Here is a 13,556-nt window from a genome sequence, read left to right on the forward strand (position 1 = left end):
CTAAAACTATATATTATAATAACCACTTGTTTTGTGCACAAACAAAGGGTTACGAGTGATATGATATGATTCTTGTTATGGGACATTTATATAATATATAATAGAAATTATTGCGAAAAAGTAATAAAAATATAGCTATATCATTCCCAATTTCTGTAATCCTCAAATATAAAATACCCAACACTTGGGATTTAAATTCATTTGTGTGGATTAGAGCACTGCGTTGTAAAGGCGCAAACATTGGGAAACCTAATCCAATATTGGCCTCTCCCCCCCATCTCATCACATGCGTGACACCCCCTCTGTGTCCAATTCTCATTTATTTATCCCTTATCCGCCTAAGCTCGTGGATGGATGGATGGATGTATGGATGGATGGATGGTCTATAAACTAATTATGTAATTTGGGTTCCCTTCCAATTCCTTTTCTTCTTCTTCTTCTTCTTCTTCTTCTTCTTCTTCTTCTTCTTCTTCTTTAATTGTTTGATAGACAGACAGAGTGACAGACGATTGAATTTGTCGGCCATCTTTGGATTTGTCCCTTCGCCCCTCGACGACGTGGTGGCCGTCTCCAATTCTTCCTCTTATTTCTCCTTTCCCCATATAAACAAACTTGTACCCAATTCTCTCTTATGGCTCTGCATTCCAAGTGATTCAACGCAAACCCAAACCCAAATCTCAACTACCTCTAATACCATGGAACAAACACGCGACTCGACCATTCCGGAGAAGCGGAAGCAGCTGACAGGGCGGCAGGAGAAGCCGTACAGGGGGATTAGGATGAGGAAGTGGGGGAAGTGGGTCGCCGAAATCAGGGAGCCCAACAAGCGGTCTAGGATTTGGCTTGGTTCTTACACAACCCCCCTCGCCGCCGCTAGAGCCTACGACACCGCCGTCTTCTACCTCAGAGGCCCATCCGCCCGCCTTAACTTTCCCGACCTCATCTTACAGGACATGGACCACCAGCTTCTCGACGTTTCACCTTCTTCAATTCGCAAAAGAGCTATTGAGGTGGGTGCCAGAGTGGACGCCGCCGCCAACCGAACTTCTCTCCGACAATCAAAACCCATTTCCGAGAAGCCCGATTTGAACCAGTTTCCGGAGCCGGAAAGCTCGGATGAAGATTGTTGAGTGAGGATCACTGTTTGATAGGCTTGTCCACATATTTTTCATGTTTTACCAGCTCTCCCCCTGTTCTCCAAAAAGAGGATGAGGATGATGAAATACGGAAGAAAGAATATCAAATCTTGGGTTGGGGTGGGGTGGAAATTAAATTGAAACGAACCCAAAGTGGTTCCCCTTTCCCCTTCTTAATTTGCTATATCTTTGATTATAGCTTCCAATTTGTAACATGGGAGATGGCAAAGCAAGCTTGTTGATGGATCCTTGCTCTGATTTTTCTTTTTCTTTTTTTTTTTTCTTTTTGCATTATTAATTTCTTGCGATTGGTCTGAATTAGTTTTATTTTAACACCTTCCGGGAAAATGGGTGTTTGAACGAAAGGGATGAAAAAGGAAGAAGAGGAAGAAAAAAGAAGGGGAATGAAGAAGAAGAAGAAGAAGAAGAAGAAGAAGAAGAAGAAGAAGAAGTAGAAGATAAGGATGAGTTTTTGTTTGGGTGGGCCGCCGTGTGGAGTCCACGAATCGAAGGATAATGTCGCCGTCGCCGTCGTCATGTTGGATACTTGACTTCCCAAACGGAAACGGAAACGGAAACCAGAATTGTAAGTTACTTCTAGAAGGTCGGTGGTAATATTTTTATTTATTTATCATCCTATACTTTATATTGGCAAAGACGATAGGCTGACAAGACAACAGACACTTTTCACAAATTTTATTGGGAGTTTTCCAAGATAATAAATCCGACCGACCACTTGGCACTTAGCTGGCATTGTCATTTATACATACATATATATTATATATATTATTCGCCCACACCCTATTAATGAGAGTAATATCACATCCACTAATTAACAAGATTACTGGGAGTTTATTAAAAAATTACGTAAGTAAGAAATATATGTCTTGATAATATTATACCATTAAGGAGATACCATTAAGGAGAGTCTTGATTTTTAATATCTCACTCTCTTATTATTATATTTTCTTTCGAGTTTTTCTTTAATTATTTTTAAATGTTGTATAATTTGGTAGTTGACTAGTTAGTATGTTAGTAAATATGAACCTAGTTTAGTAATTGAAAGTTTGAATGCAGAGGGTGAATAATAATTATAATTTAGTTGTGGTTTATTTCTTAATTAATGTTTTTATAACTTTCTTAAATGCATCTAGGAGTACTTTCTTTATCATCCATTAAAGCTTCAAACCAAATAAACAATACGTTTGTGTTTTAAAATATAATATTAAATGTATTAAATAAAACAAACCTTAAAAAAACATGTTATGGTTTTAAAATAGAATATATATAAAAGTTAGGTTTTATGTTATTGGGTAGTGTGTTGTTTGTAAGCCCAAAATATTTGGAGGATGAGAGGAGATTGGGCCCAACTAGATTGGGCTGCCATGAAAGTGGAATATTTGATGAAGAAGATGGTGAGAATAAAATTAAAAAGAAAAAATGGATGAATTATTGGAGAGGAGGTGATGGTAGGTACAAAAAAAACAGAATATAATAGAATTAAATCAAATCAAATCAAATGAATCGCAGATGAGTGCGAGTGTGAGTGTGAGTGAAAATTGAATTTGTGCGAAACAAAAAGAATAAGAAAAAGGGAATGTTAGCAGAGGCATACCATCATTTGGACTGCCATCCATTTGCCATTCAAATCAAACCCACTTTTTTATTTCTTTCTTTTTATTTACGAGTACGAAAATGCAACCACTTTCCCTAACATGACAACACCTAAATCCTTCAACTTTCCCTCCCTCACTTTTTTCTCGGGAAAAAATAAAATTGTAAAGTCATAGGCCCCAACTCAATAACAATCATTCCTCTTCTACTACTACTACTACTTCTCCTATTATTACTATTTCTCCATCAATTTCAACTATCACTTTCCTACCCATAAATAAAGCTTTCCATACACAAAATAAATAAGTTTATGCGTAAATAAAAGGCTGAATGAAGGAGAGGTTATGAGATTATTGGGCTCCAGAATAACATAAGCCCACTGAATTAACCCCCTCTTAATTAATCATCTAATGTGGGGCCGTTGATTTAAGAACATTGAACAAAAGGTGGTTACGTGGGAAATGTGTGGTGTGGGGCATAGACACGTGCAAATGATGGCTGTGTCTTCCCCTAATCTAATCATCATTTCCCACCGCTTCTTCCACTGTGTGGGACCCACCTTCTCCCCCCCTAACATNATTTGATGAAGAAGATGGTGAGAATAAAATTAAAAAGAAAAAATGGATGAATTATTGGAGAGGAGGTGATGGTAGGTACAAAAAAAACAGAATATAATAGAATTAAATCAAATCAAATCAAATGAATCGCAGATGAGTGCGAGTGTGAGTGTGAGTGAAAATTGAATTTGTGCGAAACAAAAAGAATAAGAAAAAGGGAATGTTAGCAGAGGCATACCATCATTTGGACTGCCATCCATTTGCCATTCAAATCAAACCCACTTTTTTATTTCTTTCTTTTTATTTACGAGTACGAAAATGCAACCACTTTCCCTAACATGACAACACCTAAATCCTTCAACTTTCCCTCCCTCACTTTTTTCTCGGGAAAAAATAAAATTGTAAAGTCATAGGCCCCAACTCAATAACAATCATTCCTCTTCTACTACTACTACTACTTCTCCTATTATTACTATTTCTCCATCAATTTCAACTATCACTTTCCTACCCATAAATAAAGCTTTCCATACACAAAATAAATAAGTTTATGCGTAAATAAAAGGCTGAATGAAGGAGAGGTTATGAGATTATTGGGCTCCAGAATAACATAAGCCCACTGAATTAACCCCCTCTTAATTAATCATCTAATGTGGGGCCGTTGATTTAAGAACATTGAACAAAAGGTGGTTACGTGGGAAATGTGTGGTGTGGGGCATAGACACGTGCAAATGATGGCTGTGTCTTCCCCTAATCTAATCATCATTTCCCACCGCTTCTTCCACTGTGTGGGACCCACCTTCTCCCCCCCTAACATCATCCCACCTCCTCCCAAATCACACGTCCCCCCATCATTTCTTCTTTCTTTTTCCTTAATACCAAACTCAAATCATTCCATTTCTATCCCATCCCCCTCCACCCTCCACCTTTTTTCATTTCTCCCTCGCTAAATTTCATTAACTTCATTAATTGAATTGAGTTAGGTTAATATTAGATGTTGGTGTTAATGTAAATGTAAATGTAAATGATGGTAATGAAGATGGTGGGGGGTGGTACTTTAAAAAGAGGACAAAATGGAGTCAAGTCAAGTCAAGGGTAATGATGATGATGATGATGATGATAATACTACTAGTAAATTCAACATTTTGGACATCATTCCTCTCCTCTTCCCCCGCATTCATCTCAATCTTCAACATTTGAACCATTAACCTAATCATTGGTTACGCACCAAATGAATGCGGGACTGAGACTGAGAGCCACACCGTGCGTCTGCTTTCTACTTTTGCCTTTGCCTTTGCCTTTCACTACGTGGGGGGAATCTCTGTTTTACCTTCCATCACAGTCCACACTAATTCATTTTGACTAATCCTTTTCCTCATCCATCATCACCACCGCCATCATCATCCCTTTCACTTCCAACCATTTTCCACTAATATGTTCATTTGTTGTATTACTACTCCTGGAGGCCATTAATAATGAATAGTAAAGAAATGGTTAGGTTAGAGGGAGGAAGGAAGGAGAATAATAGAACGTACATGAGAACAAGAACAACACATGCTGTCCTTCCTTTCACCAACAAAATCTAAGGCAGGATGGAATAATTGAGAGAGGAAAGGGGCATTGGGTTAGCTGTCTCTTGGTTTTACGCTACCCATCCATATCAAATCTAATAACCCTTTTTCTATTTGTCAAAGATTTGTTTTTTTATGGGATTACATTATTTGAATCCCATGTGCGCTATCATCTTAGATGAGTTATTTGGTTGAGGCACACGTGAGTGAGCAGAAGGCTTTTGAATTTTGATGATAGTTAATAGTAATGAGCAGATTGAGAAGCGTGTAATATTGTAATTTGTAGAGCGGCGGGGGGTATATATTTGGGAAATTGCGTCAACAGCGGGAGGCTTTGTTTCAGTGATATATATATATATATATATCTAAATGGATTCTCACTTCACTTCACTTCACTTCACTTCACTTCAGACCACACCACACCACACCACACCACACCACCGTATGGTATCAATAATAATTATAAAGCATAGAGTTTTGTTGGGATTGGAGGAATTATACTTTTGTTTTGTTTGTTTTGGTCTGTGTGTGTGTGTGTGTTGGTTTGGTGTTTCCAGCTTTATAGTAAAAAGGATGAGAGAGGAAGAGAGGGCACCGAAAAGCAAACACACCTTATGATGAAAGCAAGAAAATAAAACCCACCCGATTTGACTGCCCAACTCTCTTCCTTCTCCCACATGCATTGCACCCTCATGAATACAAATATCCCTTTCTCTCTTTCTTCCCCCCCAAATTTACACCAATATTCCATCTTCTTTTCTTACCAAAAATTTAAAAATTAGAAAAAAAAAAAACCCTCATCCCATTCTAATCTCTAAGAAGCTATTCTAACCACTCAAATTTTTTTTTATATATATTTTTTTTTTATGCATGCAGTATGTTCATCTAAGACTAGTTAAAGAGAAGATCATGAATATACAAATGTATTAGTACGAGGTTAGAGTCTTCTTGCATTAGAAGATTTATTTTTGTTGTTTTTCTTCCAACCACGACTCAAAATTCTCTCTTCCATTATCTATTTTTTTTATTTTCTTTCAAATATTATTGTGAGTTCGCACGTAAGTCAGTTAGAGAGGAGAACGAAAAATTTCTTATAAAGATGTTGAAACATCTCCTAATTGGGAAGTTGACAGCGGTCCAAACAAACAATATCTGCTACTGATAAGCTTAAGTTGTTACAAATGATATTAGAACTAAATATTGGGCGGTGTGCTAGCAATAACGTTGGACTCCCAAGGAAGTGGATTAGATTAAAATTGTGAGGGTGACGAAGATATATAATGGGTAAAAGCAGACAATGTAGGGTAAGGAAGGGATTAGATTATCGTTTTTAAAAAATAATTAGTTTTGAAAATAGAAATTTAATTGTAGTGGATTGGAATATATGTATTGAGACGTTAGACGATGATGAAAAAGTAATGATGGTTCAAAAACACTTAAAAACCCTAAAAATTATAATCCTAAACATCTTAAAGCTTTAACATTGTATACTCTCGTAAACTCATAAACCCTAAAAACAAACACCTTTGTGGTCTAAGGTGGAAATAAAATAATATTAAATTGAGGCAAGGGAAGTATTTTAAGTAAGACAAACAATCACTCCATTTTCCCTAGTTTGTTTGGAAGGACCTTGAGTATTATTTTTATTTTTATTTTTATTTTTATTTTTATTTTTATTTTTGAATATAAATATAAATAAATAAATATAAATAAATAAATATAAATAAATAAATAAAAAACTGGAGTATTCCTGTAATCTGCCCCTTTGTTGTCCGAAAGAAAAAAGATAAATGGTGAAGTCAACCTCACCTCATCATTTGGTCTTGCTTCTTCTAAGCACCACTTCATTTCCCACTTTGTTTTTACCCATTTTACTTACCTTTTTCTTTTTTCTTCTTTTTCCTTTTTCCTTTGGGAGGGAAATTATAGTATATAATAAGAGGTGGTGGGTTTGATGCCATTCTTCACCATGGGATCAAGCATGAAGGTTCATCAGTTCGCACGTGGATTTTGGGACGAACCCTCCCTCTCCCTCGGCTGCAAGCGCTTACGCCCTCTTGCCCCTAAGCTTCAACAACATCAACAACAACATCAACAACAACATCAACAACAACATCCCTCCTCCTCCTCCTCCTCCGATCATAACACTACCACCACCACGCTCACCACTTTGGACCTCAAGACCTTCATCCGACCCGATTGTGGCCCCAGAAAACTGGGTTCCTCTCATGACCACAACAAAGGCTCTTCTTCCTCTTCTTCCTCTTCTTCCCCCCAGGTAACAACTAACCGCAACTATTATCTACCTTCTCTTGGGGTTTGGGGTTTGGGGTTTGGGGTTTGTTTAAAACTGAGAAATTACCCCGGGGGTTCAATCAAATTTGTGCAGACGGCAGTGGAGACACATCCCGGGGGGACGAGGTGGAATCCAACCCAAGAACAGATTGGGATATTGGAGATGCTGTACAGCAGAGGAATGAGGACTCCCAATGCCCAACAAATCGAGCACATCACTGCCCAGCTCGGCAACTACGGCAAGATCGAAGGCAAGAACGTGTTCTATTGGTTTCAGAATCACAAAGCCCGTGAGCGACAGAAACAGAAGCGCAACAGCCTGGGTCTTCCCCACTCCCCCAGAACTCCCCCTCCTCCCATCCTCCCCACCTTCCACCCTTCCTTCCCGGTACGCTACAAAATTCAATCCATCATCCCATATATTTCAAATACTCAAAACCCAACATTATATCTAAATAAATATATTTACAATTGCAGGGAGAGGAAGACAGTCCGTACAAGAAGAAGTGCTTGTACTGGGGGTTTGAGTGTTTCGTACAACATAACGGTATATTGTGTAAAAAGGAGGACGGTGATAGGACTCTGGACTTATTCCCGTTGCACCCAGAACGCAGATGATCCAATTTGTTGCAATTTTTTTCCCCANAAAAAAAAAAAAAAAAAAAAAAAAAAAAAAAAAAAAAAAAAGCTGTGTTGTCCCGAATGTGGTTTAAATTTGTGTTTCTCTCTTTTTTTCTCTTCTTTCTGTTGGGTTTGGAGAAAGAAGAAAGAAAAAAGAAAGGCCAACAACAACAACAACTACTACCACTCTCTTTGTACTCATCTATCTAATTCTTCTCTTTATCTCTCTCTCTCACCCAATTTCTCTTCCTTTTTCCCTTTTACCAACAACACTTGTTTACAAAAACGCATCCTTTTGTTTGACAAAATGGAAGGCTTTTTAGGTTAAAAGTGGTGGAGGGAGAGGCATTATTGGACACTGAAGTCCACGACCCTGCCTTCCTTATCACCTTATCCTCCATTCTCGGATTTCAAACTTACACTTTTCCCACCATTAAACATAAGCATTAAAAAAAAAAAAAAAGAAAGACAAGAAAAATAGACCACTTACTTACACAACACTTTCATAAAGTGGCATATCAACCCAATCTCGGGACATCAATTCCTTTTCTTTTCTCTTTTCTTTTGTGTTTGGACGATTGTTGTAAATTGTGACATGCATGTATTTTAATTCACACTGCCACAAGTGCTAAGTGGGGGCCAATCCTCTTGGAGGGAAACCAAATATTAACACCCTCCGTTAATTTCAAATATCATCATCATTATAATAATAATAATAATAATAATAATACAACTAATGGAAATAGGTAGCTACTCCTTCCAAAATCCAAAATAATTGTCAAATTTATGTTTGTCCATTACCATAACTCACAATCTGTTCGCAATCATGATGATGATGGGGTCTAAATAGAACAAAACATTCATGTCTCAACTTTCTATTATCATCAAATTATCATAAATTCTCTCCATTTATGTTTGGACGATTATGGAGTGAATTCATTTTGTTTTCATCAAGTTATTCAAATTATTTTGGGCTTTGGGATTTCAAAAATAAAATAACACGAGCCTCTTTTTAAAGAATTACTAACTTGGTTGAGTATTCATCACAAAAGATCAAAAGTTTTTCTTTTTAATAATTTAATTAATCGCCGTCATTGAAAAATATTGAATCTAAGAAGGAGGCGTGAGAGATTAACTATTCAAAAAGCGATTTAAAGCTGAATAATGAAGATGTTAGAAAATTGGAAATGTAACGAGTTTCAAAAGTCATTTGTAAAATATTTTAATTCTAAAAAATTTAAGTGGGAAATTAAACAAAAGTTTTAAAATAATAAATTCCCTACCAAAATCCATTCTTTAAAAATAAAAAATAAAAATAATAATAATAATAGCATTATTCTCGAATGATATAAATTTGGAAGAGGGTATGAAAATGATTAATTGGTATTTTAGTGTTTATAATTGGGGTTAGTGAAGAAGTGTGATGATTATAAGAGGAAGGAGTTTAGGTTTGATTTTTTTATTTTAATAAAGAGACTTTACCCAATTGATCAATCAAGTAGATCGTGTTAGATTCTGGTGGGCCACGTGTCTAATCACATTTTCACGTCCTAACAAACTTCCTCTCANTTTTTTTTTTTTTTTTTTTTTTTTTTTTTTTTTTTTTTTTTTTTTTTTTTTCGAACTATAATTTTAATTTTATTTATTTTTATTAGAATAATTTAAGATATAATGGAAGAGGATATTTTCGGTAGCCTCCCTCCTAGGCTTATTGTCGATATGCATGGCACTAGCCTTTATTTTTATTTACTTTTTCTCCAATTCCCTTTTTGCCCTCCAACCTTACTCGCCTCAATTACTAGAATCGAAGACGACACAAATTAGTATCGGGCTCTAAAGCCCAGTCCAAGATTTGTCAACACAAACAAAAAAGGCCCAAATGCTTGTGGACTAGAGAGATTGGGCTCTTCGGCAACAAATGTTGGTGGGCCCAAATCTAGAGAGATTGGGCTGTTTCGTTCTGTTTCCATGTAATAGAGCTGCAAGGGGGCGTTGACTCAATCTCGTTCTTTACTTCACTAACTGACAAACCCATTACAATTATGCTGCTTCGTCGCTGCCCCACCCACACCCAGAAATGACGGATTCATAATATATTTGTTTAGGTGCGTTCTTATCTATCTTCTGCTAATTCTTTTTCCTTCTTGTTTATGTCATATTCTGGAATGTTATAAAATATGAAACTCGAGGGGTCGTTTTCGTTTATGTTGCTGTTTCTGATATATCTGATTTGAATCAAAACTATCAATTGGTTGAGCATCTGATTTGACCTCACAACCTCTCCTACACCAGCAGACCAAAGCTCATTGTTTATAGTATTCATCCGTGTCCCACGGACGCTTATTCGGTTGTCTCGTAATTTTGTAATTGGAGGCTCTTCTAGATGTGCTATTTTGAAAGGAAATTTTTGTGTGGGCAGTGTTATATTTTTGTGGTACACCATTTGGACAAAGCAACTTAGCATAAAACGTCTTACCATACACTTGTTTTTCTTTTGGCATTCCTCTTATCTTGTAAGATTGTTATAGATGCTTCTGGTGTGTTATCGGCTATGATTTTGTTCAAGATATAAGTTGAGAATGAAAAATCTGCACAAAATGGGATAGATAAACTAACGGAATGCTGATCAACAACTAACAAAACTGGACGTTGATACACCTCTTGGACAGCAATTAATGGACTTGAATGATAAAGAGTAGGTTGAAAAGCTCTGAAAATTTGTGAGTTAAGAGTTCAAGAGTTGACTGAGCAGATTAACTTGCCAAGTATCTAGATATAAACTTGGTTGATGATGATAAATTTTAGTGATCTTCGAGTTGCTACAATTTCCTCGTTCAAAGTTTCTTAATTTCTTTTTATGCTAAAACCATGCAGTTCCAACTTTGTCACTTTTTTTCTCTAAGCCCTTACTAAATTCACAGAATATGCCCAATTGTTAGAGAATTCGCTAATGTTCGGGATTTGCTATTTTGTTGAACTAAGAACAAGCCTATTGAATGGCAATTCTAATATTTCCTTGATTCTTTTGTACTCTTAACTAGATGATAGAGCTAATGTTTGTCACGCCCCTGTATAAATGGGAGATTTTTCAAGTTTTCGGGGAGATTGTTCGCTTAGTGAGGCAAGAATATTAAGATTGCTTGTAAGGGAAACTGACCATCTCCTTGAATTACTTTTTTTGATTAATAAATACAGTTCCCAGTTCCCATAGTTTTTCTTTATGTAAGAGCAATTGATAATTGGATTTTTGCTTAAAAAATTGGAGCAACCTTATAAGTTCCAGACTACTCGCTCGTAGGTTGCTTGTGTCACTTTCAGGAAACCGTTCTTAATGTTCTCTATATATTACTGTTGGAAATTTTCTGTTAAAACCTCTCTTCCATGCACCGTGCAAGCGTTTTGCATAAACTCTTCAATGTGTAAGCATTTTTCAGTAGAACTATGTCTTTCCCATCATGGAATACACTATTATAGTAGCCGATATTTACCCCATTTAATATAAATGTCTTTCCTGTAAGAAACAAAAAATTGTTATCTGGAATATGCAGCTTTGATGTTATTGCTTTCTTCTCCCAAATATTTTGTTCTCATCCTTCTCTTCTCTTGATTTTTTCTTCATATTCTTATTCGAATGTAGCTTGCGAATTTCTCTCATTACTATGGATATGATGACTGATATTTATGCGTTGTGGCAATCACCATGGTGGTAAAATGGTCAACCTCAGATGTTTTAAGAGGGTTAGGGGCTCAAATAGTGCTGCCTGAGATGATCAAATATCGTAGACTTTGATAGTTATTCTATTAGTTTAATTGAGATCCATGACCCATGATTGTCATAATTCGTTTTGTAAATTTCGCTGTTGGGATCTAGATGGTTTCCCCATATTCGTATGCGTTTCCCTCCACGCCACCTCTGTTGTGGGATGACTTCTGCGGGCATGTATTCGATGATATTCTGGTGTTCCTTGGGTTGAAGATTTTAATATTCCTGGGGGGCGGGGAGGGTAATCAATGATGGTTTCTGCTGTAATTCTGAGTATTAACATGGAGTGTATGTCAAAGATGACCAGTTCTAAATGGTTGAAAAATTGGTAGTAGTAGTAGAAGCTGCAGAAACAAACAGTCAGAAAAGAAAGCTGCAAGTTCTCTGCGTCCATTTACGTTATGCGTACATTCTTCTTCTTCTTTCTTTCTCCTAAAGAGAAATTCTACCATGGCTCTCCTCTATATAGATCGGATTTGGTTTTCAGCAGCTAACTTCCCCGCGATGTGGTCTTCTAAGGTTTTTCCCCATGGCTTCTGCTCTCTAGGCTAAAACTTTTCTCTATGCAGGTGCTTCTTTGCTACATGGATGCTTCCAGGATGGGCCAAATTGAAGTTTCACAAGTACTGAGTCACTTAAGACTTTGAAGACAAGTGGCGGAGGGTATTTAAGGAGTGTTTTCCAGACGCTGTATGACATCCCAGCTGGTCGCATGAGGGGTATGTGGCTGTTTCCAAAATTCAACGGTCGTTGGTCTTGCATTTTGTAGTCAGCTACATTTGTTGGCATAGAAAGCGTAAGACACTTTCGAATCTATATCCTACGGTGTGCATTTTCGTATTGACCTTGTGCATGTCATTAGTTTGCCTTTCTTTGTCCTGCAACTCCCAATGTTCAGCCGACACCTAGGAAACAACATTTACCTTCTAACACGTGGATTGTAATGAAAGTGGACACAATTAAAATAAAGAGAACTGTTTGATGTTTATCTTATCAGACCCACGTTTCTGTTTGTGAAACCTCTGCGAAATTGCTTCTGTTTTGCTTGCCTTTTCACAATTTCCGTCCTAATTATTTGATTACCTTCTTCTGTATAATGATTGGACTGCTGGTGGCTTCCCACGTGTGTGGCTTAAGCTGGGAGCAAATACTTTTCTTATGGACCAGGACTTGAATGGGTATCAACTCCATCTTACGAACCAAGTTTCCTGGTAATTTTGAACACAGCTCATACAAGTTAATTGATGGCCTGAAAATATTGAGTTCGGTTTTAAGATTCACCCAATAATTATTACCATTCTTTGCTTTTAATGTGAAGAGTTACTTTCAAAATTTCCAACTTTGTATGCAAAGTTCAATGAAACTTGACGATGAAAAAGGCCTTTTTTTTTTCTTTCCTTTTTCTGCTTATTGCTCTTAGTCTGAGTTGCATTGTGATATTATTGTCTTGGAGCTATGGGTGAGTGACCGTTCCACCAAGGACTGGTCTTTGCATCATTTTCACCCTTCTTTCTTAAACTCCTGCAGTTCTGTTCACTTGATGGTTTGGTAAATATATTTACTTCAACATTTGCAGATGAAAGGGATTGGCATGTCAGTTTTCAGTGATTATTGCAGCAGACGCCTTTTCATTTGTTGTACCAATTCCGTTCCTTTTTTTTTAAATAAATATTATTTAAAGTTCTTGGGTGATAGGTGGGATTGATTAGCACATTTTTCTGCTGTTTGATTATTGACAAAAGTTGCATCCAATTTTCTTTCTTTGACACATTCATTTTGATTCAATTTCAATCTTCTTTCTACTCATTTTGAGAAGAAAATTTGCAAGTGACAAGGATGCCCACTTATAATGGTGGGTTAGGAGAAAGGCAATCTTGGTTCCCTCGCGGTTTAACTTCATAATTATATCTACCGCCGTTGGTTAAAAGAAGAATAAGAAAAGTTACCCATCTCAAATGCTTGGTTAATTTCACTCTCCTCAACCCTTTATGCCTAAGCACAG

The 13,556-nt window shown here is 36.8% G+C and overlaps 2 protein-coding genes and 1 long non-coding RNA gene across 3 annotated transcripts; all 3 read left to right on the forward strand.

The window, feature by feature from the left end:
* The first annotated feature begins 389 nt into the window (after positions 1-389).
* LOC111805074 (ethylene-responsive transcription factor RAP2-1-like) lies at positions 390-1,882 on the forward strand. Its single transcript, XM_023689948.1, has one exon. The coding sequence runs from the start codon at positions 696-698 to the stop codon at positions 1,128-1,130; it is 435 nt and encodes a 144-aa protein (XP_023545716.1). The 5' UTR covers positions 390-695; the 3' UTR covers positions 1,131-1,882.
* A 4,860-nt stretch (positions 1,883-6,742) lies between these two features.
* LOC111805075 (WUSCHEL-related homeobox 4-like) lies at positions 6,743-7,808 on the forward strand. The gene is made up of 3 exons (XM_023689949.1): positions 6,743-7,153; positions 7,265-7,558; positions 7,648-7,808. Exons 1-3 carry the CDS (start codon positions 6,830-6,832, stop codon positions 7,786-7,788), a joined length of 759 nt encoding a protein of 252 aa, XP_023545717.1. The 5' UTR covers positions 6,743-6,829; the 3' UTR covers positions 7,789-7,808.
* Positions 7,809-11,137: 3,329 nt separating this feature from the next.
* Positions 11,138-13,227, forward strand: LOC111805076. The gene is made up of 3 exons (XR_002816608.1): positions 11,138-11,210; positions 12,124-12,765; positions 13,131-13,227. It is a non-coding gene; the product is annotated as an uncharacterized LOC111805076 (long non-coding RNA).
* The last annotated feature ends 329 nt before the right edge of the window (positions 13,228-13,556 follow it).

This window comes from Cucurbita pepo, chromosome LG11 (assembly GCF_002806865.2).
Source record: "Cucurbita pepo subsp. pepo cultivar mu-cu-16 chromosome LG11, ASM280686v2, whole genome shotgun sequence".
Taxonomy (NCBI): domain Eukaryota; kingdom Viridiplantae; phylum Streptophyta; class Magnoliopsida; order Cucurbitales; family Cucurbitaceae; genus Cucurbita; species Cucurbita pepo.